A 25,506-nucleotide genomic window follows, 5' to 3' on the forward strand; every position below is an offset into this window, starting at 1 on the left:
CGTGGATTGGGTGGATGGCTGCCCGGGGCGTGTCTCCCTTGGGGGGCCCTGGCCCGTGCCTGGGGTGGGGGAATGCCCAGAACGCCTGGGTGGAGGTGGGTGGCTTGTCTGTGGCTGGGGGTGCTCTCCTGGTGGCGTGGCGGGGGTGGCTGCTCTCCTGGTGGGGCTGGGGCTTGCACTATCTGTCCCCCGGTGCCTCCCTGCTCTCTGGCTTTGGGGGCCCCTACGGCAGTCCTGCTGGCCCTGGCCTGGGTGGCGGATGTGATTATAATCTATAATTTATTCTAGAAGTGCTTTACGAGATGAAAGCATCAGAAAACTGAAATTAGGAACGACCCTAAAGGCCGTACTCACCGGGACGAATTTCGCGCGCGATATTCGCCGACGTTAAACGCCTCGTGACTAAACAAAGGGCACCAATGTGAGTGTGCACACCGACGCGAAAAACGCCACGCGTCAAAGCGTCACTTTTTAAAAAACGGTTCGTTTTTTTGGTTTGACGCGCCGCGTCTAAAACTATACGACCAATGACAATGGCGCTTTTGCACACGTGTCTGGAGCTTCTGAAGTTACAGTAAAACACAACTTGGGGGCGCTCAAAGACAAAACTGCCTTTCTGAGCACACATACCGGTGAAGAAGATAGACGCCAAGTAGCATCTACACAGCCGCGAAGAAATAATGACGGAAATTCTAAAATATCCCCGAAAACGCTCATGATACATTTTCAGCTCTTGTACCAGTCGAAAAAACTCCCCATGTTCTTCTCTTCTCGTAACTATGGAATGTACCCAAAATCGACGTCTTTTCCGGCGTCTTTCATCATTCAACAGAACAATAATTTCTTCATCGCTGGAACTGGAGCTAGAGCTACTGGTGCTTGAAATATTTATGTATATTTATGCGACTTTAAGAAGCGTAAAGTTGCGCAGCGCCACCTTGTGTACAGGGGTATTTCTGTTTACATTAAGCGCCATCTAATGTCAGGGAATGAAATTGCATGTTCGCTCGGCTCATCGTCAGCGAAAATCGCCTGGGTGTGAACACAAAAAACGTGGTGAAAAACGCTGGCGAATAACGCCTGGCGAATTTTCGTCCCGGTGTGTACGGGCCTTAAGGCTTTGGAGAAGAGCAGAACCACTGCAGTGAGGAGAACAAGAGGCAAGAGCCTCGACCAACAAGCAGAGCTACGACTGCCTTTATCTGTGTGTTAACCAGGACCAATATTACCCATCAGGCTAAGAGAAAAAGGTCTAAACCGTTTCAGTAAAACCCCCATTCGTTCATCACATTTACCATCATTGCCTCAGTGACCCGCTGAGCTCCTCCTGTGGTGACAGATGTTTCCAGACTGGAAAACACTGGACTCCAACAAGCTGAGACACTCCAGGAACTTTAAATTTAAGGAAACTAAGAAGGTTAAGGGCTGGGTCCTGATCGAGTTGAGAAGTTCTCGCAGCCTGCGGTCAGGTGAAGGAGCTTCCACAGGTGAGGGACGTGTCCCCCACCAGCAAAGGAGCCATCCACCATAGCTGAAGATGCCTGTCCTCCAAAGAGGTGGGGGCTTTTCCCCCCACAAGCGAGGGGCCTCCCACCCACAGGTAAAAGGAGCCCTTCCCCCACAGGTGAGGAGCTTCTCACCCACCTGTGGGCCTCCCGCCCACACGGAGAAGCAGCCCTTCCTCCACACGGCAGAGGCTCCTCATCCTCAGGTGAAGAAGCCCACCTGCCACAGGTGGAGTTGACAGAATAGGTGGATCAACTTGAGCAGTGATCACCAGGCGCGTGCGCAGAGAGGCTCCGCGTACACGCGGGGTGCCATCAGGCCTCGTTAAATATGTAGAGCGCAGCTCAGGTGTCAGCGCATGACGCCCAATAGGGAGCGGAAGGCCGGGCCGCTGTGAGCTGACAGGAGCGGCACCGGGGCGGTCACACACCCGGAAACCAGCCGCTCTGCAGCAGCGGCGGCGGCGGCAGGAGCGCACGAACCCCAAACGAACGTAGCCGGGAGGAAACTTCAAAAAAGGAGCCAGAGACACCCACCGGGGGGCCGACAGAGACCCGGAAACGCCACACTGTCACTCGCTTAGAATAGATAGAAGTTAGTTTACGGGTCTGGTGAAGTGAACAACACCGGGCTGCGAGGCTCTGTTGTGCGCGGCGCTCGCGGTGGGACTCCAGGAAGAACGGACACTGCTCGTGAACGGTGAGTGTGGGAGTGGGCAGCGTGTCTTCCTGCAGCTCGCCTGCTCTCGGTTAGCTTTCCTGGCTAGCTGCTAGCGTTCCGCCTCACCACGGAGCCGCCGCGAAGCCGCGCGCTCACGAAGGGGTTCCTCCCGGTTACCGGGGCCGGCAGCTGCGCGCGGCTCCTGAAGTAAACCGGCGGGTTTCCACCAGAAAGTCTGCAAATGCGCAGCAGCAGCGGGGGGGGCTGCCATGTTTTTGCCGCACGAAGTGCAAGGAAGACGCAGAATCACGCACGGTGTCAGCCAAAGCCGTAGTCAAACCGAAACCCGTTTAAACTGTGTGGATCTGACCTGCAGGAACTAATTACAAACATAAATGTGGTTCTTTTGCCAGCGATCTGCTGTTAATTGAACGTACATGTATTGCGTCTCAGTCCCCGGTTCTGGTTCCGAACCTTTCAGCAGTTCTGGATTCTCCGCTCTTATTGTGAAAAGCTGTGATGGTTTCATCAACTCTGACCCTTCTGACCTGCTGCTGCACATTAGGCAACTCCGTTTCAACTGGTCGATTCCTGCTCCTTAACAGTTTTAGTTTTTTCTTCTTGTATTTATTAATTAAAAAAGGAAATCTGAATTCAACCGGTGTGTTTCAGTTGGAAAAACACCCAAACGTTTCATAAAAACACTTCGAAATATTCTCAACTCAACTGGGGATCAAAAACAAACAAAAAGTAAAACCAGGAAAAGTAAATGCATGTGGCATTATGGTTTCCACAGTTTGCTGCCGAGTAAAAGCTAAACTCAAATAAGCGCAGGACTCTCCGTTATAGGAAGCCGAGACCGGTATGGTAGGAAACTATACAGATCTTTAATACAAACATGTTGTTAAAATACCAATACTAAAGGAAACACAGACGCCTTAAAACATCATGAATAAAGGAAACACTTCCTGCTGCTGAGCTGCACATTCCCAGTCCAGGGGCCTCATTTCTAAAGGTTGCGTACGCACAAAAGAAGGCGTACGCCACTCTCTACGCAATAATTGAGATTTATAAAAAGCAAACTTGACGGGAAAATGTGCGGTCCTTCACGCAAGCTCTGACCCAGGCGTACGCACAAAAACGGGTGAAATGAGAAACGGCGACGCCGTCGGCAGATGGAAGAAACACGTGAAAGTGAAAATGACAATCCTGCCTCTCATAAATAACATAAAGACTTCACAAAGCAAGTCTTACAATTAACAGCTACACGAACACCCGTTTGATCGATCAGCAGTGAAACAAACAAAAAAATCAATCAAAATTACAACAGAAATTCAAATGAACACTTATTTGCAAAAAGAAAAGTGAAATATGTTCTGCAATATTGGGATGTTGTGCAATTCATCCTCATAAATAATAGTTAACAGAACGAAAGAATGTACAAAACTGATATTTTCGTTAATGTGTCCGTCTGGCGGAGCGGATATAGGTGCGGGCGAGCGGACGGACGGACGGACAGATGTATTAATTGTCCACTGGGGAAAGTTGTTTTCATGGTAAAACATTTCTTCATAAGCTATGGAATTATGGTATTCATGCATATGCCTTTAGTTTGTTTTATTTTTGATAAAACAATGTATGGCGTATGTCTCAACCATTCAGAAAGCAACAAGAAATTACATTTGCGCTGATCAATTTCCCATTTCCACGTGGATTATTACCGACATCTGTAGCTTGTCAGATGCAATTAAATGGATGGAAATAAAATGCCCCATCTCAATGCGTAATGACACACAATGGCTGATCTTGGCTCTTAGAAGATGTGGCAAATGGAAGAATTCGGAGTGAACGCATCTTTAGACAGCAAGAAGACTTGCTGGCAAACGAGGACGAGTGGTTTATGAGCCGGTTCTGACTTCCTCGAGCCGTCCTGTTGGAGCTTTTGGGGGGGTGTAACCTGGTGCATCTGGCGCGTCGGTGTCCCCCTGCGCCTCAGTCACCACTCCACTTAAAAAGGGATTCCCCAATAATAGCCGCCAGTCTCTCATCAAGAGCGGTCAGCTCCGGTGTGTGTCCCCCCCCCCCCCCCCCCCCCCCCCCCCCCCCGTGGCAGACACACTCTGGCGATGCAGCGGCAGAGGTTTTTTTGCCTCGACTTTGATGTCCGACCATTTCTTTTTTATTTTGGCCACGGTCCGAGCCTGTAGCCTCCAGCATTACATTTACGGCGTCTGCCACCGTCTGCCACTCACGTGCCTTTCTGGCATTAGTAATGCCCACACTGTGCCCTCCAAACAACACTTTTCTCCTCTTTTCCACCTCGCCAACGATAACTTCTACTTCACATTGAGTGAAGTTACGTTTTTTTGATTTCCTCTCGGTGTGTGCCATGGTTTCGCAATCAATGAGTATTCATTTGTGGGCGTTTCACGGACTATTTATGGGCAACTATGGGCGTGTCATGAAGCCGTAAAAGCTGCGCTGCATTTAGAATCGGTTGTGATTTATTAAGGGAAAGATGCGTAGGATGTGCGTGCGCACGGTTTTATAAATCTGAATATTTCTGTGCGTACGCACGTCCTATGTTTCATCCGTACGCCACTTCTGACGCAAATCCTACGCAAAGTTTTATAAATGAGGCCCCAGAACGCAACAGCGCCTGATTTCAGCTGTCCTGCTGCATTGTGGGAAACAGCTGGGGAGGTTTGGGTCTCTCAGGGTCAGTGAGAGTCCTGATGCAGAACTGGGACTTGGTGAAGGAGACTAAGGAGAGGAAGAAGATTGTATTGTTACCATGGCAACATGCTGAATTGGAGGCATGACGCCGCTGGACAGAGATTATGCTCTGTGCAGATTCTCCCTGCAACTTTGTTATTTTGGTGGTAGTATTTCTTTTTGACTATCAAATATATTTTCTCTATGAATAGCTAGAAGTATTTATCAAATATTCTTTTGCTTTAATCCAAACGTGTCAGTCGGAAACATGCCGCAGAGCAGATCTCTGCTTTAGATTTGATTTTCATTTGTTTATTGTTTACCTTTGTTAATGAACCGTATCCAACACTTTTACTTCGTTTCCCATAATCCTTTTAGGTTTTAGTTGAGTGGAGAGCATTTTTCGAGTGTGGCTGAGTGTGTCTGCAGTTTTATTTGGTTAGCAAAGGTCTTTAGTATAGAGAAAGCTGTTTTTGTTCTTCTCGTTCCATGAACAATCTGACGGGCAGAACGTAGAAGCATCTTAAGCTCCGCCCTCCTGCAAATCTCTGGAACGTTGGACTAAATGTGGACATTCGAGGACCAGAGGAGGTCCTCTCCGTGTTTAGTTCAGGAGGTTAACTCTGTTTCTTAAACGATAGAGGTGTTTATGAGCATGAATGCATCTATAAAAAGCAGACGATGACATGTTTCCTCTGTTGTGAGTTCAGCAGCTTTATGGTTGTTGCAGCTTAATCCAAATGCGTGCGGCCTCATGTAAATGCTTTAGCAGTGACCCGTGTGGCTGTTTCACTCACTGAAGGATTCACAATCGCACACCTGAAACGGGCGTGTCGATCACTGACTTTGAAGAACGACTTTAACAAATGAACGGTGAGGAGGAAGTGGGAATAAAGTTCCACCCCGTCTCTTTTTATCGTCTTCTTGTAGCATTTTTCTGATGATGGAGGAAAGTATATTTAAGATTAACACTGCCTTTATTTCAAGGGCCTAAATCAATCTACTTTTGAAGCTTTTAAGTGTTTTATAATGTTCACTCCTCACTAAAACACCCCCAAAGCGGTTCTCTGAGCACCAGCCCCTCCCAACTCATGAAAACAAGGGGGCTTTCACATTGTGACATCACAAAATGAGGAACCGCCCCTTCCAGGAAGAGTCTCTGCTACCAGCCCCGCCCCCAGGCTATCAGGCACGCCCACTTTCTCAGTGGAGCTTGCGGTGATTGGGTAATCGCTTTCCTGCATATCCATCTTTGCAAAAGGTTTGATGTTTGTTTTCATGGGAGAAACGCTGACACGCTGCTTGGATGATGTCATAAAGGGGCGGAGCCTCAGAGATCAAGTCGTCTTACTTCAGGGTGGGAAAATGGGCTGTGAAAATAACTCGTATTTAATAAAAATTGGTTCTTTAGTGTGCCAAAGGTCATATATGATCATATATGATATATATGATCATAAAAAGGAAATGGCAGCCCACATCTTGACCAAGGCTAGATCTTAGGTCTGGACTCTGAGATCCTGGTCCGGTGTCCATGAATGGAGGTGTTTGGATGGATGCCACTGTGGATCCAGGCTGCTTTTTTTTTTTATAGATGTGGGCTTCATTTTTTTCCATCTAAACGCCCCTCAGTGATGCCGGTGAGTAGATGCTGAACTTTAGCTCCAGAAAAAGGTTTCCATAGTAACAAGTGATGCATCCTGTCAGGTATGTGTTGCTGATAGGAAAAGCAGAACGTTACAACTGTTTCGTTCCGTGGCTTTAGCTGACAGAACCAGTGTCGGTGCTGTTTGGATTAAATCTGCTGAAAGGGTCAGGAGTGGTTCTATTGTCCTCTCCTTTTGGCCTTCGTCCGGCTAAATGCAAACCCCACATTTACGAAGCTGTGTTGAGACGGGATTAGGATGCCATGTGGGGATGCAGCTGCATGATCAAAAACTGCCTGTTCTTCCTTTAACTCATCCATATTTCATGGCAGTGGAACCTGACAGGTTTTCTGAAGACTGGCTCAGAACTGCAGGAAGCCGTCCGTCCGTGCGTCCTCCATAGATGTGGATTGATCCTGAAGAGTGTCTGCAGATCTCTGCAGTCCTTCCAGTAATCATTAGCAAGCCAGCCTCTGCCTTCATGCTCTTACTCTGGATTTGTGTTTTTTTTTTTAAAGACTGAAGTTTTCCTAAATGTCAGGGTTTTTTTTTAAACATTAACTGCCCTCCTTATAGCCATCACATCACTCATCTATTCAGTCAGCAAGATTCCAGCGTGAAAAGTTCCACCACTGGGCTCTTAATGAGGCTGAGCAGCATGGATGATCTGAGGGAAGGACTGAAGGCTGATGGGGAGTCTTCCAGTCTTCAACACTGTCTGCTACATTGAATGCCTCATTAGGTTTTCCATGCATAGGCCTGTTTTTGGATCTGTACTCAAAGAACCTGCATTATAATAGAACAGTTTCGTTTAATGGACGTTTTCTTTTAATGTTGAGTGATAACGGTTCCACAGACTCATCCTGCCCCTGTTCTTCTTTCCTTCTGGGTCCACATCAGCACCATGTCCCTGTGGATCCAGGCGCAGCAGCTCCAGGGGGAGGCCCTGCATCAGATGCAGGCTCTCTACGGCCAGCACTTCCCCATAGAGGTGCGGCATTATCTGGCCCAGTGGATCGAAAGCCAGCCTTGGTATGTATGGACCTTCCCAGGATTCCTACTTCACATCATCCATCAGGTTTAGACGGTTTAAAGAAACGGTCAGGCAGACGGCTGGTCATGTTTTTTTCTTTTCTCAGTGTTCTGAAGTGCTGCGTTTTGTCAATCTGTTCCTGATTCTGACAGAAACCAGCCTCTAAACGGGTGGATCACTAAAAGCCTGATGGAGTTCAGACATCCAGCTTTATTTCAATGTTTGTTTGGAGGAGTCGCGCCGTTTCCAACTCTATATGTTTTCCTTTTCTAAAGCAGGCGCAAAAACCAGAGTCTTAAGAACCATTTTTGGTTTTAAAAAGACCAATAATACAATATTTTTTTGATAAATTACTCAAGCAGGAATCAATCCATCCATCCATCCATCCATCCATTAATATTTTAATTTCATTTAGAAAATTGCTTTTATCATTTTTGCAACCATTCAAGAAGGGGGGGGGGTCAAATGCGGGGCAAAGTTGCCGCTGCTGACGTCCTAGAAAGTTTAAAAAGGTAAAGATTTGTCTTCTGTCCTTCTGACGAATTACAGACTCAACAAAGCATTAAAACCAACAAAATCTAACATAACATCTTTTCTCTGCCTCCTGAAAAAGGAGGAAAACAGTTTTGTTTTTTGCTTTTTGAGTGTTTGGCCTCCATCCTTCATTGTTTAGTTACATTTAGTAATCAGGATCCATAAGAAATGCTGCAAACCAGGTACATTTAATATGTGCACCTTCATTTTTAAGAAATCTCTGCGTCTCCTTCTCAGGGATTCTGTGGAGCTGGACAACCCTGCAGAGGAGACGAAAGCCAAGCGTCTGCTGGACAACCTGGTGGGCGAGTTGCAGAAAAAAGCCCAGGTTCAGGGAGGAGAAGATGGTTTTCTGCTGAAGATCAAGCTGGGCCACTATGCGACCACACTCAAGGTACGGTTTACTCTACAGGACAGCTGACGGCTGCTCAGATGATTCTCCAGCCATCGCCAACGCGTGACCTGATCGGTGTCGATGTGCATCCTCCTTTTTCTTAAAGGCCTGAAATAGGAAGACATGCCTTTGACTAATAAATCAGACCATAGATGTGGTCAGTGTGTTAGAAAAGAAACCTGCCTTACATGATCTCTGCTAAATAAAACTCTGTTGACTGCGTTGAACACAGTCGATCAGCCGTGTGGATGAATGACGTGAGGTTCTTCTCATGCTGCTGAAGACATCTAAAGTTTGAAACGTGTTCAATCAAACGCGGTGCTCATGGAGGTTTTTGGCTTTTAGAAACTAGATTTCCTTTTATTTTGGTTCTGGAGTAAATGCCACCTTTACCCGCTGCAGTGGAGACAGTCTCTCTGCCAAACGACTCAATTCACAGGTTTTCCACACAAGTCTGTACATTTCCATTTTACTGATTATAATTTTATTCTAAAAACAATTTTTTTTAGTTAAAAGGTTTTTAAACAATAACTCGAATTAAACCAAACAAGTGGAAGCGCTTTTTCCTGAAACGATTACTTTATTACAAAATCAAGTAACTGAAAATAAAATTCCTTTATGGATTTGTTTTATGTAATAATTTGTTGTGAATTTTTCTAGTTAAGTTTATTTTATTGATTTCTTTTAGTCAGCTGCTTGCTGACGTAAACACAAAAGGATAGGCTTTTGTTCAGTCTTTTCTGCCTTCATCAGTTAGATGGTCAAAAGCGAGGGGGTCAGGCGGAGTGTCTCTCAACAAACAAAAAAAAAGTACTGAAAAATATTTCCCTATTTTGACTTCTTTTTCTTTTCCTAAAAAGTCATTAAAGTGTCTATAAACGATGAGCTTAACTCATTTGGGGGACAAGAAGGTCAAACCTTCAAAAGTGAATGTTTTTAGAGTTTAAAGGCTTAATTTTTGTGCCGTTGTTGTCTTTAGTTCAGTTTGGTACTAAACATTTTCTAGATTTTAAAGTTTTGTGTTGACCAATCACAGCTTTCCATCAGACATGTGTGAGCTCCAGAGGAAAACACGGCTGCTCTGATAGACGAGGTTGAAGAAGCTTCGCTTTGACAGACTAAGATCAGATCTCCGTCCAGGTCTCCCACTGCTGCTTAACAAAAATGTTGTTGCTGTTGACTCTGATGATTGTTCATACAGTAAGTCAAGACATATAAGAACATTTTCTACATGTCAAACCTTCACATTCATGCTCTCATGTCATGTGAAATAGGAACGACTTTAAAATGTAGAAGTTTATTTTTGCCACAAACGGTCTTGGGGCTGAGTCTCCTGAGCTGCTCTAGATCCTGTTCTGGGCTCCTGACTCTGATGGAGGCGCTTTTGCACAAACGCCGTTCTGTCTGAGTGACCCTCTGGTGTGACTGGGGGATCTGTGAGACTCACCACCGGAGCGATTCCTGCGTCACAAACGGACCAGACGGTGTAGAGCAGCTGTTGGGATGAGAGCATCAGCTTGTCTCCAAAATCAAAAGAAAGAAATAAAACATTTCTGTCTAATTTGAAGCTGCAGCTTCAGAGACCACGCTCATAAACCCTGATGCCCACCATCAGCATGGATGGCATGTTTCACCTGTGTGTCCCTTTGCAGAGCACCTATGACCGCTGTCCTCTGGAGCTGGTGCGCTGCATCAAACAAATCCTGCAGTCTGAGCAGCGGCTGGTTCAAGAAGCTACAAATGTAAGTTTTGGCGTGCCGTGTGCAGATTCCTGAAGCCAATCCTCCCAAACTGCAGCGGCCTGTTGTGCTCGTAGGTGAGCTGTGGGAATGGGCTGCAGGCCATGGACTCTCTGTCGCAGCGCCACCAGCAGATCAACCAGGCCTTTGAGGAGCTCCGCTTGGCCACGCAGGAAACGGAGAACGAGCTGAGGAAGCTGCAGCACAGCCAGGAGTACTTCATCATCCAATACCAGGAAAACCTGCGGATCCAGGGTGAGCAAATGTTTAAACGCCTCATGTCTCTGCTCTGCCCCTTTACCCCCATGCTCTTCACATTTGACTGGAAATATGTCTGAGGGGGAGGAGATAACCAGACACCTGAAGATTAGCTTCTTTTGTTTTTAACTTGTCCTGTCCAGCAGCTGAGCAAACAGATAGGAGCTGAAGGCCTCTTGTGTTGGACAGATTTTACTGTCACCTTAGGGGTTTATGGATCTTCTGACCCCCCCGGGTGTGTATTTTTATAAACCCCTTTTGGATTTGAGGCTAAACTTTATTTATATTCATTTCCTGTTGCAACCAGACGGAAAACGGAAAAAATAAGGAGAGAGCGGGATGTTAGAGACGAGGGGAGAAAGATGTTAAAAAGTAGGAGAAAGTAGAATTAAAAAAAGAAGAGGCAACACGTTGCTGGAGGTTTATTGTCGTTACTGTCAGGTGTTGGTCAAAAGGGGCGGAGCCTGTTCCCAGATGTTACAGACATACAATCTTCACACATATGTACAAAGTGAGCTGACACCTGTGCTCAGGTGAGCGTCTGCTTTCTGCTGAGATGGATGATGGAATGTAGAAAGAGGGAGAGCCCGGTCACCCCACACCAAGACCCCCGCCACCCAGACCAGGGGCAGCAGGACCGCTACAGGGGCCCCCCAACGCCAGAGAGCAAGGGGGTCACAGGAGCCCAGGAAGCAACCAGGGGGCCCGGCACCAGGCCCCAACCTCCAGAGAGCAGCCCACCACCACCCGGGAGTTCCCATGTCCCCAGACATGAACCAGGGCCCCCCCCCCCAAAAGAGACCTGCCCCACGCTCCAGGCATCCTCACCTCTGACTCACTGGAAGTCCAGTAGACAGTTAGGCAGGGGCTACTCCCCACCACCCAAGAGGAGGGTGCCCATGAGATCTGGGGGTCCCCTACACAAGTGTGGTAAAATGGGCTGACCAGGCCCCCCATCTGTGGAACTTTGGAGAGGCCCAGGACCTCAGAGGCAAGGACCAGAACCAGCACCACAGGGACACGAACACCCCCCCGGCTCAGATGTGATCCCGGGCCTAGCCAGAGAACTCGGGGATCCCTCCCCCTATGTGGAGAGAGGACTGCCGGGCCCGAGAGGCCAGCCCCCCAGGGACACGGCCTCTGAACGGGGGGCCCAGGGACAGAAGATCTTGTTTTTCATCTGTCAGGTTCCAGTATTTGGGTCCACTTCTCTGTAGCAGCAGACGGTTCTCTGAGCGGTGAGAACTGTGTGTGCTTGACTGGTCCAAACAGGAAAATCCGGTTATTCAGAATTCAGAGTCGCAGCTTCAAAGAGGCTCAAGTTGGAAAAAACCAAACTGCATCGGTGATTAGATTTTCAAATCACATCATCGCATTTTTTACTAGATTTTTTTAAACATTTGTTTAGTTAGCTACATCCAGAGGACACAAAAACTAATCAAATAATCAGTCTTGAGAAGATGATTGAGTTTTTGAAGACAGTCATGTCTTTAGGCTTTAGGTGGAAACCTTAATGAGGAAAAGGGGAAAAACCTTCAGGTTGACAAATAAAATGTTTTTGAGATGAATGGGATTCTAACCTGTGAGCAACTTTTCTTCTTCCTGTCCTGGTTTCAAGTGCGGCCACTAGGGGCCACAGTCCAGTGCTTCTGGGTGTCTGTCCCAAGTCTGGGTGAATGTCGAGGGAAGGAGATGAAAATGGAAAAGCGGAAGCAAAAAGAATCACAAACGGAACATTTCTATCAGTTCAGTTGGGATCTGGATTAACAACAACAGCCTCAGATGCTGTTGACCTGCAGGATGGAACTGTTGGTGGAAGAAGAGGAAGCAGAGGAAGAGGAAGAAGAAGAGGAAGATGTCTTAGTGGGTGGAGACAGAAATGAAGGAGGGACTCTGAATTTAGGAGAGATCCTAAAGAAGGAGTTTGCTTAGAATGTTCTGAAGGTGCAAAGAGGATCAGACGGGATCATGAACCTGAAGCTGGAGGTTGAAGGTGTGATGGTGGTTATCCCCCCCCCCCCAGGTAAGATCTGAGCTGGAGGAGAAGAAGAAATTCTGGAGGGAGATTGATGAGGAGGTCCTGGATATCTCTAGATCTTAAAGTCCAACTTTGATCATCTTCTGATCCATTTCCTTTTAGTTATAATTATGTTTTTAACCAAAATAAAACAAAAACCCGTGTCGTTTTCTAGGACATAGTGCATTAGAAATTCACCTCTGAGTTGTGGGCGGGACTGCTGGTGTGGAGTAATCCTGCTCCTACTTCCCATCATCCATCTGTTTACGCTGTCTCCTGCTAGCTTACAGCCCTCACCCCCCAGCAGAGCAGAGTGGCGAGCTTGTACGCCAGCGTCACCACTACCAGCTTTTGAATACAGCATTCTTTCATCTGCTCCCGATTTAAAACAATGTCAATCAAGAAATAATCAGACATGTAATTTTAGGCTTGATTGTTTTTATATATGTCCTCCATCATGAGAAAAATGCTCCAGGAACATGTTAAAAACAGCATTTTCATGGGACTGGGTCTTTAATGGACATGTGGGGGAAGGAAACAGAGGATGAGACTTTCTGCAGTGGCATAAACCACACATGCTGTAACTTATTTTTGTGTCACCTTTCACACTGCTGTCTGAATTCTAATGAAAGCAGGTTATGTCTTGAAGCAGGGTCACACGAGGTCATTGGTTAAATGAAAGACGTGAGGATCTTATCTGTGCTGTCTGGTTTTCCCTTGAGATTTGGTATGAGTGGAGAAAAATGGAAGCCGCGACTGGTGAATCGCTTTTTGAAAGTAATTTAGCCAGCACTGGCTGTTGCTAATGTCCGGTTTCCTTCCTGCTTCCTGCCTCTGCAGCACAGCTGAGCAGCCTTTCCTCCCTGCCGGCGGCCGAGCGCTCCCAGCGGGAAACGCCTCTGCAGAGCAAGAGGGCCACCGTGGAGGCGTGGCTTACCAGAGAGGCCAGCACGCTGCAGAAATACAGGCTTGTACGAGGACATGGCACCCACTGTCAGGAAGCAACAGAGACGCTTCAACCTCATATATGTAACAACCACATCAACCTGCTTTCCTTCAGCTTTATAGAACATTTTAAAAGCCTCCAAGTCCTCAACTACATGATATAGATCATAGAAATACGCATTATGTTTGATCCCATTCAATTTTAAAGAGTTTCCTGAATAGAAACAATGGGACCTTCCTCGCGATTTTCTCAAATTCTTTAAAACGTTTACGTCTTTTTCTTTATTGCTTTGTGTTAAGATCAGTTTAAGACGAACCACAGCCTGTGGGAAAGTGTACCAAGCAGCACGGGCCCGCTTTTAAAGGTCTCCCAGGAGGAGGGCGTAAATGTGTCAAACGCAGGAGGTGATGGGGGACAACAGCGGGTTGTTTAGCGTGGCCTTTGGAAGGAGAGCAGGACGTTAGGAAGCAAATGAAACATTGCTGAGGTCCAACTGAAGCGGTTTACTATGGGAAAGGATTTGAGACCAGAAAAACACCAGTTCGCCCGCTGACGTCAAGAGGAAATGTTTTCTAATGAACCTCGATGCAGATAGGAAGGAGCCCTTCAGTCTTTTTGAGGAACGGGTGATGTGCTGCTGAAACAAATGGTCAGATGGGTTACACGTGAGGAACGCTGTCCTCTTCCAGGGAGGACCTCCGTCTTTTTCTCTCATTCTGGTCTGCGGAGCGGCAGCATTAAGTTCTGAGCTTTTGTGATCTCCTGTGGACTGCCCTTCTTCCAGATGCTCTTTGGGTTGTTTGGATGAAGTCACCTTCACGAGGCGGGTCATGTGACGTGTACAGTGTCAAAAGTGACCTTCAGTTATTGATGGGACGATTCCATTCAACATGCACGACGAGACAAAAGCAGCCAAGAGCTGTAAAAAATATAAGTATTGGATATAAGTAGTGTGGCGACTGAGAGCTCCTCCCTCCATGGTGGATCATAGAGCTGAGGAGTTGATCTGTAATCTTTTGCTGGGTGGTGCAGAAGACAGGTGTAGATGAGGGTTCAGGTGAGCTCTGCAGGTGAGTGCCACAGCCTCAAACCGTTGACTGGATCTGAGAACTGGAGCAACAGAGTCTGACGTCACACACATGGTTTACCTCCAGCTTCAACCAAATGACGCCATCGTCAGTAAGCAGTGATTGGTCCTGGTCAAAGCTAAAAGTTAAAGTCCCATCACCTGTGTGTGTTATTTGTTCACCAAATTCGACCCCTGCCCTGGGGGAGCGGTGAGCTGCAGACACAGCCGCGCTCGGGAACCATTTGGTGGTTTTACCTTAATGCTGAGTGTCAAGCAGGGAGGCATTTTTTTTACAGTCTTTGGTGTGACTCTGCCTGGATTTGAGCTCACGACCTTCCAGTCACCGGGTGGACACTCTACCACAAGGCCACTGAGATCTGAGACAACATTTCTATGGCATTCTGACCTATCAGGAGTGAGCTTGTTGGAAGTACACACCCCTACCTATTGAACGCGGGTTCAAGAAAATTTGCCAATCAGATGTTTTGAATGTTCGATGTGAAACCACATGCTTCTGTTGAGACATCTGATTGGTCAGTTAGAATCAGAAATACTTTATTGTTCCCACACGTGGGAAATTTGTTAATAACTTGAAAAACTCTCAATGAAAAAACTATCATGACAAAAAATTGTCATGATAAAATTTTTGTTTAAGTTTTCATAGAACGGTTCTTCTGACCAATAGAACGACTAACAGCTGTTTGTTTCTCTATAGACATTTAAGGGATTTTGGCTTCTTGGAGTCAGCGGGTACTTCCTGTTTGGAACCCCAGGGGGGGGGGGGGGGGCACTCAGTCCAGGTCTCTAACACAGTCAATGGTGTAAACCAGAGACTTCCGATGGTCCTTTTGGGCTGATTAAAAGTGAGCGTCATTTGGATCATCTGGACAGGCTGGTAATCTTGTTAGATCATTGCAGAGATCAAACCGAAAGACGGCGAGTGTCTAAAGAAGGAGATGGATCGTATTAACAGTTCATTCATGGAAAAAACTTGATGTATTTCTTGTTAGGAACCATTGCTTCTTCTGTGCAGGACCTGGCAGAACAGCACCAGAAGACCTTGGCGTTGCTCAGGAAGCAGCAGACTTTGATCCTGGATGAGGAACTCATTCAGTGGAAGAGAAGACAGCAGCTGGCTGGGAATGGAGGTCAACATGAGGGGGGGCTGGACATTCTGCAGTCCTGGTACGTCTTTGGTAGACTGTCCGTGGGTCGCCTCTCAACAGGGAGACGTTTGACTCCACGCTCAGGTCTCACGCCCGCTCTCCCTCTCATGAAGGTGTGAGAAGCTGGCCGACCTGATCTGGCAGAACCGGCAGCAGATCCGGCGCTGCGAGCATCTGACCCAGCAGCTGCCCCTGCCGGGCCCCATGGAGGAGCTGCTGAGGAAGCTCAACGCCGACATTACGGACGTCATCTCTGCCCTGGTCACCAGGTGGGACACGCCCTTCTGACCTTCTGGGAGATGTGGACGTTTGGGTCGCTCAGACGGTTGCTTAAAAGATGACGTTGATTTGGTTTTGTCCCCCCCCACCCCCCCCCCCACCAGCACATTCATCATTGAGAAGCAGCCACCCCAGGTGTTAAAGACCCAGACAAAGTTTGCAGCCACGGTCCGCCTTTTGGTGGGGGGAAAGCTCAACGTCCACATGAGCCCCCCCCAGGTCAAAGCTGCCATTGTCAGTGAACAGCAGGCCAAGGCGTTGGTGAAGAATGAAAGTACCAACAGGTGAGCAACAGGAACCGCCAGTTAGACAAGATCAAAATTGACATTTGATCAAAACGGACCTTCATGGCACCCGTTACCTGACGACACAGATCTAGTTCACGCATTTCTATGGATTTTGTAACCATTTATGATTGGATGATAAGTCATTGTGAGCAGTGATAAAACCGGCTGCAGCTGTGAAACGCCCTAAATGATGGGGAATGGATGTGATGGGGGGTTTGTCTGTCGTTTGTGTGGACAGTGAAAGCAGCGGGGAGATCCTGAACAACAACTGCGTGATGGAGTATCATCAGGCCACCGGCACCCTCAGCGCTCACTTCAGGAACATGGTACGCCTTCAACAAACCGTTCCTCCAAAGCACCTCCCAAACTCTGATCTGTCATTGATCCTGCATTCTGAGCATTGATCTGTCTGCAATCCCATTTGGTCAAAGTCAACTTTACTAGTAGAACCTTGATTCTGTCTTGTACTGTCTGGAAAAATCAGGTACATGTGGTTACCATTCAGAAGAATCCTGTCCTCTCTGGTGGGACTTTTGCTCTGTTGGGTTTCCCACCAGTGATTCTTCAGACACATTTCCCATAATGCATTGTTTTGTAGTCATCAGGGCTGCTTTCAGTCAGCGTAGTACTAAAATTCCAGCTGAGTTCACTCAGGTTGGTGCCTTGCTCCCGCCCCTTTCTGGTGATATTTTTTGTGATGATTGACAGTTGATGTTGGAACAAAAACATACATAACACACCAGGTGATCTGCGCAGCGTTTCCTCCACCTGGGTGGTCTCAAACACGCTTATTGTTTATCTTGGCTGCACCTATTTGGTGTCGCCAACATGAATTTCCATCCGTTTTGGAGCTTCTCTCTGATCTCAGGTATCTGTAACGATTGTTCTGATCTCCAGTGAACAGCGCCCGTTCTTTTATGAACCACAGTTTGAATTCAACTATGAAAATATAGGAGTGGATGACCGGCTGCTCTGCAGTAACTTGTGACCAGGGTTTAAATGTGCAAAAAGTCATAAGAAAGAAAATCCAAAATGATAACTCTGAATTTTGTTTCTCCTTTACTGATTTGTGTTTTTAAGAGTAAACTTTAAAAAATAAAACATTCAACACAGACTCAAAATTGGGAGCACAAACTCTCTGACTTCTCCACCTTAAATTTCAATAAGTCCAAAGTGTCCAGTTTCACTGACGATCATCTTCAACCACACTGAGGGTCTGTTCAGAAGAACCATTGATGGAGGTTACAGAACTGTAGAATTGGAGTCTTCTTTTGTGTTTAATGGTTATACTTCAACAGTGTTAACTGAACTGTTTTAATAAGGATGTTTAAATGAGGAAACAGTAGATATAGAAGATAAAATAAACAGAAATGAATTACTGATTTATTTACTTAGTGATTTTTTTTTTAATTGGGTATTTTATATTTTTGAATGAGAGTCTTATAAGTAAATTTTGTACAGAACAAAGTTAATAATAGATTATAGTTAATAGTATAGTATATGTTCCATACAAATTTACTGGCTGTTAAACACTCACAAGTTGCGTGCATGCGTGTGTGTGTGTGTGTGTGCGTGTGTGTGTGTGTTGAAGTTGCGGCCCTCCCGCAGCTAGACCCTGCCTTCAGTGGCCCCCAGGTAAATTGAGTTTGAGACCCCTGGTGTAGCTGCTTCCAAGGATCCAAACTTCTGGTCTTCCGGATCCAAGAGGAAGCCAAAGCCCCAGCTAACACTGACGGCGCCGGTTCTTATCATTGAAAGAACGGTTTTACACCCATTGGTGCTGTCGGGCCGCTCATGCCTCTGATCAAGAGGACAAAGTTTGTTTTAGATTTAAATGTAAGTAAAGACTGAAAGGTGTAGCATGTTTGAGTTACACCCCCCTCAGAGGCATTATTAGCTTTAATTATAAGGTTTATGAAAATAGAATGCTGAATAGTAAAGTTAGACATCTGGAGCAAAGAGGAAACCTGCAATCAGATGTGCAAGTTATCAAGTCCCAAGTCTCTAAATGTGAGACTTACAAGTGCCTTCTAGTCTGCGCCTCCATATCTGACTGAGTTGCATTTCTATATCACTAAATGAATATAAATGCCTGGAAAAATGACATTTGTTCTCTTGCTTGATGGCTTCCACTTTCCTGCTCAGAACCGGCATGTCTCAGCCTTCATGGGGATGCACGCCGCTCCACTCCTCTGGGCCTCTTTTGCTTTCAAACTTGTGGGTGTGTGTGTGTGTGCGTGGGTGGGTGGGGGACATCTGCACATTTCCCACTGAAACATGCAAACCCTGAAGTACTGTGCCAAAGTGTGGTTCCCGTGCCAAAGTGTGGTTCCGGTGCTAAAGTTTGGTTCCCGTGCTAAACTGTGTCATCTGTGTTTTCCAGTCGCTGAAGCGAATCAAGCGCTCTGATCGCCGTGGCGCCGAGTCTGTGACGGAGGAGAAGTTTACAATCCTGTTTGAGTCTCAGTTCAGCGTCGGAGGCAACGAGTTGGGTTTCCACGTCAAGGTTAGTCAGGTTTCTGTGCCCCCCACAGTAAATTTCCATGGGGGGTAGATCCAATGGAAATGTTTGGGTCGGTTTGATCCGGTTTAAACATTTTAGTAATAAAATCTAAAACAAACAATAATGATTATTTCAGAATAAAAGCTTTTGTCTTTTAATTATTTATTATTAAAGATATTTAATAGTGTTTTTTTTCTGTTTTGCTTAATGTCTTAATTAAAGATTCTGTAAATACTTAACACAGTCAAAGAAGGCGGAGCTTCTCTGTGGTGCAGCAGTTTGTCAGTAGAAGCCAGCGGCGCCAGAATTCACAAACTGTTGAGGTTTCATTTCAAACACATCCCTAAAAAGCCTTGTGACGATGCGTTCATGCTCATGTGACGCAGACCATGTCGCTGCCTGTGGTGGTGATCGTCCACGGGAGTCAGGACAACAACGCCACGGCAACGGTCCTGTGGGACAACGCCTTTGCCGAACCTGTGAGTCCCTAATCGCACAAAAACTGGAGCTTTAGTACAACACAACCTCATATTCCCTGTGATGCACAACAAACAAACACAAACATGCATCCATGAGAAACTGAGTATCTGCTGTCGTACATGTTGTAGCAAAAATCTTCATTTGGAGCTTTTTTTAAATTTTTTATTTTAGATTTTGGTGGTTCACCTCTGTGATCAGTCTGCACAGGATAGAATAGAATAGAATAGAAAAGGTCTTTAATAATCCCTGAGGAAATTTAAAAAAGTAAAATGAGGAAAATGTCCGCTCGTCTCACTGTCCTTTCATGAACAACACAAATCTTTAAATCTGTGTTTACTTATTTACAGATGGAGAAATGCTGCTTATTGTTTTATTTTCAAACACAAACAGGTTGAGGTTTGATGGCACATTTCATTTTGTGTTTTTTATTATTAGCAAAATGATAAAATATAAATCATAACACAAATAAATAATTATTATTGAATAACAAATGATGATTAAATATCATTTGGCTAAAACATTTCTCCAGAAGTCTTCAGAACTGATGTCAGTTTTCCCTGACCAGCTTTGTTAGTGCAGCTCGTTTCCTTGAAGTTATGAATAAAGTTTTGGTTTTAACGTGCATAACCGCTGAACATGAAGCTTCTCAGTGTGAACCATCCACCTGAGCAGCAGGAGCATCCTGCATAGACACAGATGTTCTTCCTTCAGTGGTCCAGTTCCAGTCAAAGGGCGTCGCCCCTCTTTGGAAATGTCTCCACATCAGGACGTTCTGTCTTCCCCCGTGGTGTGTTCAGGGCCACACAGACTCCTGTTGTCCTGATGCTGCTCCTCTCTCCATCAGGGTAGGGTGCCCTTCGTGGTGCCCGACAAGGTGAAGTGGCCTCAGATATGCGAGGCTCTGGACATGAAGTACAAGGCGGAGATGCACACCACCCGTGGGCTGACGGAGGAGAACCTGGTCTTCCTGGCGCAGAAAGCTTTTACCAGCAGCAGCAACAACCCGGAGGATTACCACAACATGACCGTCTCCTGGGCCCAGTTTAACCGGGTGAGGGCCCCTGTCACCATGTCTCTCATTTGGATGCAGATCAGCTGTTTTCTGGTGCAGGGGGACCTCGGACTGTGTGGACATCCTCCAAAACTGTCATAGCCGTGCAGATGAAATTCATCGGCTCCTTACCCAGTCCCAAAGTCTGGGAGTGCTGTCTCTGGGGCAACTGTTTGGGGTTCTGCCCACCGCGTGGGGCTTGGCACCGGTTGCAGGTTCCTCTCCACACACCCCTGCACTGACTCGGCCTGGAACCTCTGCAGACCTTTTATTCCAGCTGTGAGGTTTCAGGTCTCAAACAATTGGATATTAAGAGGAAAATAAACAGGCTTGTCAGAATGTGTTGGTATAACAGTGTAGAGAATAAGTATTTGTACTTACTTTGTGATGTAATCCTGGTTTCAACGACTGAGGTCAAAGGTTTCCTGTAGAAGTTCAGCAGGTTTGAACTGCAGCTGCTCTTTTGGTCCATTCCCCCATGCAGATCTTCTCGAGAGCTGTGATGTTTTTGGGCTGTTCAGTCTGAATGGGAATTGAAATGCTGGTTTTACAGCGTCCATCATGAAAGAGTGACGGTGTTTCCTGGTTTGTGCAGGAGAACTTGCCTGGTCGCAGCTTCACATTTTGGCAGTGGTTCGATGGCGTGGTGGAGCTCATGAAGAAACATCTGAAGCCGCACTGGAATGATGGGTAATAAATCTGAGCTTCTTTTTCTTCCCCAGAGGGAAAACAAATCTGCAGAGACTTTTAGTTTTTTTTTTTTTTTTTTGCTTTAATGTTTCTGATCTGACACGCTCCATCCGGTCTGCATTTTTTTTGGGGGGGGGTGGTTCAGGGCCATCCTGGGGTTTGTCAACAAGCAGCAGGCGCAGGACATGCTCATGTCCAAACCCAACGGCACCTTCCTGCTGCGGTTCAGTGACTCGGAGATCGGAGGCATCACCATCGCCTGGGTGGCGGAAAATCCCAACAAACAAGGTGGAGTCCCGTTTTTTTCCTGAATGCATTCACATGTAACGGTTACGGTTACGTCAGGCGTGCTGGTTCTACTGGGCTCAGTCATCTTTAAGGTAGTGTCTGGAGGAAAACGTGCAAAAGTATTGATTTAATTCAGCAAAAAGCCACGTTGTGTTAAGGTAGACGCTCACTAATGGGCTTTAATTATTTCATCATTTGTTGCAGACATAAAAAACCAGGATGACGTCAAATGATGGTGTTTTTACAAACTCTGTGGAAAATTATGTCTGCCTTAATAAAAGCAGTAAACCTTTCTTCAGTTGAAGTCATCGGCTATGATGAACTGTCGATGAACAAAGTTGTTTTTAAATCCAAATCTATGCTAAATTGAGTCCTGCTGAACCTAATGGACGGTGTGAATCCAAATCAGTTTCGTTATACCTGTAGAGGAGAAATAATACAAGCTGTAGTAGTTTCACTAAAGAAATGGGCAAAACCTTTAAAGACACGGTCAGATGTGCTTGTACAGTCAGGAGAAAGGCTGCTCTGCAGCATGAAGGGTTTGGGAGGGGTTGATGAGAGCAGACTGCTGCATTCATGCCTCTGACTCGTCTGCAGGGGAAAGACTGGTTTGGAATCTGCTGCCGTACACCACCAAAGACTTCTCCATCCGCTCGCTGGCGGACCGCATCAGTGACCTGAACCATCTGGTGTATCTGTACCCCGACCGGCCCAAAGACGAGGTCTTTGCCAAGTACTACACGCCCCCACTGTGTATGTGTCCGAACGCCTGAGACTTTGCATGAGCACATGGAAAAGATGCTAATCGGTGCCGGTGGCTTTGGCGAGCAGCTGCTGCGTAAACACCATGACGCTTCTCCAAAATGAACCGCAGTGTGTTTGTGTTGCAGCAAAAGCGGTGGATGGATACGTGAAACCAGAAATCAAACAAGTGGTTCCCGAGTAAGTCTGAGCTTTTCCTTTGACTCACATTTAACCGTCATGGTAAAGGTTAGAGTCCAGCTCAATGGACCCATCTCATCACACGGGATGGTCAAAGTGTGACTTGTATGGGGCGGCCGTGGTGCAGAGGTCCCGCAGTTGACCTCTGGTTGATCGCAGGTTCGGTTCCCGCCTTGCCCGGCTGTGTTGAGTGTCCTTGGGCAAGGCACTGAGCCCCACGTTGCTCCTGGTGGTTATAGGTTGGCGCCAGCGTTCAGCAGTAACCGTGTGAATGTGTGTGCGTCGCTGAAAGGCTGTAAAGTACGTTGAGAAGAAATGCGCTATATAAGTATACATCCTTTACCAAACCTCAGATGAGTGATGACGAGAGAAAACGGCTGCAAATTAGACCTGCACGATAAATCGCAAATTTATTGTTATCGCGATAACGAGCTGTGCAATACGCACATGGCAAAAGATGGTGAAATAGCAATACATGGTGACCTCAAGTTTGCTATTGACGTATTTAACGAATCAAATGAATCCCTTTATGCATTTGACCAATCGGATGGACGCCTTCACGTTGTTGACCAATCGGATGGAGTCCTTTTATGTTAGATGTTCACCTCCTATGTGGACGAGGGTCATTTGTAATTTAAGTTTTGTTGACTTTTACTTTAACTGTTGCAGTGAAATGGAAATAATCTTTTTAGCTGTTTTGCTATTTGTTCATGTATGGCAAGTTATATCGCAATATTGATCACTATTATCGCAAATCACGCGTTTTCCTCATATCGTGCAGCTTTACTGCAAATGTTCAGGCGTTTGAGCTCAAATGAAATCCAACCGGCGGTTCCAACAGCCCTCCCTCTGTTTTGATCCAAGCTGAACTGGAGCGGAGCTCAGCTCACCTCTGGGGATCTGTCAAACCTCGTTTTCTAGTGGAGAATGTTCTATGTGGATATCTAAAGAGCAAGTTATGGTTAATATTCTGGTTACACAGCAGCTATCAGCATCAGGATCATGGTCAGCAAAGAAATGTAACACTGCTGCTGCATCTGTCTCACAGGTTTACCTCTCCAAACCCCGAGCCCAGTGGGGTAGCGTCTACCTTCATGGACCAGGGCGTCCTCCCCCCTGCAGGCCATTCCAGCAGCTTCACCATCTACCATCCGGTGTAAGTCCAGTTCTTCCTCAAACGGCGTCAGTGCAGCTGTGGAAAATGACCAGAATCCAAATCATTTGTTGCTTACTAGCTCTGAGGATACAGCTCTGATTAAAGCCCGTAGACCTTTGAACTTTCGGTCTAAGCTGCTAAAGTGGGGGTCAGTCGTTCCATCAGGTGTTTCCTGTCTGACCCCCCCCTGACCTGCTGCCTGTGCTTGTGTCGTCCCCATCAGCGGTGACAACATCCTGGACACAGACGCAGAGTTTGAATTGGACTACCCCATGGACGTGGCCCGTCACGTTGAGGAGCTGCTTCGCAGGCCTGCCGTCAACCAGTGGAGCAGCCAGCAATGAGCCCAGCCCCCAGACCTGAGCCCCCTCCTAAATAACACAGACCAATTGTTGGACCACAGCCCAGACGACGACTAATACTAAAAGATTAAAATAAGTGCTTTCATTAATAAGTAGCTTTAGCCTTTTAAGGTTTTTATCTTTTATGTTCATTCTTTGAGTAACAACACAACCTTCCTCAGGTAAAAGTGCAAAGCACATTAGTGGGACTGAGTGGAACTGAATTTTCTTACCAGAATCCCACTCCTGGTACCAGATTTAGGACAGCATCACCTGTGAAGAAACCAAAACTAATCATGAACCGGTCAGTTTACTCCCCTGTAGGAGACGACACCTCCCTCAAAGAGCAGAAACATCAGAAGCTGCGTTTTCTCGTGGACCCCGTCGCTGACCCGTCAGGACCGACCTGCTCACGCCTCATACAGGCGGTCCTGCAGGTGTGGAGCTGCATGACCGCTGCTCACCTGGGACATTCAGATAAGCTGTGGAGTCCTCCTGTCAGCTACATTCATTTTAAGGGGACAGCCAACATTTTTTAGACGTAGTTTATGAAAGTTTTTGTCGACCCGTTTAGATATTGTTGAAGAACTGAGGAGCTGCTTAGTTTTTTTATTCATTCGTTTGGACCAAAACTGCTTTTCTCCTATCCAGAACACAATTACACTGACATTTTTTCTCTGAGCAGTTTTTTATGTAAATTTTGACATAGTCTATTTTTACATGAGCAGGAATTTCACACGTGCCTGAGACGAAACCAGAGGACGCGCAGAAAATAGGCTTAATAATTCTAAATTCTTCTTTGTCTTGGAAATAGTTGAACATGTGCTGAAAATGGGTTATAATTGATTGTTTTCACCGTCTGGGCATGTGGTGAAGGCAGAACACCGCCACCGCGGTTAGAACTTAGTGCCTTAGGGGCGCCATTAAGATCAGCCACCGTCATGTGACCCTGATTTCAGATGTGCTTTAAAACCCCCAGAAAAGCAGATAAAATATGTTTACAACCTCTAAATTAGCTGAGATGAGTCTGAGAGACGGCCGTTCATGCATGTGTTCACGCACACAGACGTGTTGGTGATGTGATCACCGCGTTCAGCCTCCTCCCGCCATACGGCGTCACGGTGAACTTTTGGAGATGATTCCATGCAGACTTTCAGTCTGCACTAACGTAGTTTAGGTGCTGAAATGGGACGTAGGGTTCTGCCAAGTGTTCGTCTTTAATGCTTCTGCTCTCTCTAATGCTGCCTTACATTAAGATGTTCCCAAGGGCTGCACTCTGATGCTAACTGTTGTTTTTCTATGGAGTTGTTTACTTTAATTGCGGTACAATATATTGTTCGGACAGATTTGGTACATTCTCTTTAAATAAAATACGGTGTCCTTACTTTTTGCCGAGCACTGTCATCATTTGATTCCCTGCTCAGGGTTTCACTGTGGTAAGGGTGGGGTCAAAATGACCCCCCCCCCCCTCCATTGAGGTGTTCTCCCTACCATGACAAAGGTGGATAAAGCTGGAAAGATTTCATGTAATCCATGGACACCAATGAAGATCACAAATCATTGAAGAAAAAAGGTTCAGAGCAATGTCTAGTGGGTCTAGATGACCCAACTCCCAATGGTAAAGTGCCTTAGCAGGGCTAGATGGCTCCGCCCCTCTTTACCTCAGAGTCCAAGAATACTGAAGGTCATCTGGCAGGACTACAGAGTCGATGCCAGCTTTTTTTTAAAGTGCAGTGGGTGGTTCCATCTTTCATCACATCTTCCTACGTTAACCAGGTTAAACGATGGATTTTAAGTTCTCTTGTTCTC

At 46.4% G+C, this 25,506-nt stretch overlaps 1 protein-coding gene across 1 annotated transcript; it reads left to right on the top strand.

Annotated features, from left to right (window-relative positions):
• Positions 1-1,628: 1,628 nt before the first annotated feature.
• Positions 1,629-25,081, top strand: LOC101168657 (signal transducer and activator of transcription 5B). Its single transcript, XM_004080779.5, has 19 exons — positions 1,629-2,205; positions 7,425-7,556; positions 8,329-8,485; positions 10,138-10,227; positions 10,302-10,479; positions 13,340-13,470; positions 15,548-15,699; positions 15,794-15,949; positions 16,064-16,243; positions 16,485-16,572; positions 18,630-18,752; positions 19,136-19,228; positions 20,074-20,280; positions 20,876-20,970; positions 21,116-21,258; positions 21,856-22,011; positions 22,149-22,200; positions 23,249-23,356; positions 23,580-25,081. The coding sequence occupies exons 2-19, from the start codon at positions 7,429-7,431 to the stop codon at positions 23,698-23,700; spliced, it is 2,358 nt and encodes a 785-aa protein (XP_004080827.1). The 5' UTR covers positions 1,629-2,205; positions 7,425-7,428; the 3' UTR covers positions 23,701-25,081.
• The last annotated feature ends 425 nt before the right edge of the window (positions 25,082-25,506 follow it).

This window comes from Oryzias latipes, chromosome 19, assembly GCF_053564925.1.
Source record: "Oryzias latipes strain Hd-rR chromosome 19, Olatipes_Hd-rR_3.1".
NCBI classification, from domain to species: Eukaryota; Metazoa; Chordata; class Actinopteri; order Beloniformes; family Adrianichthyidae; genus Oryzias; species Oryzias latipes.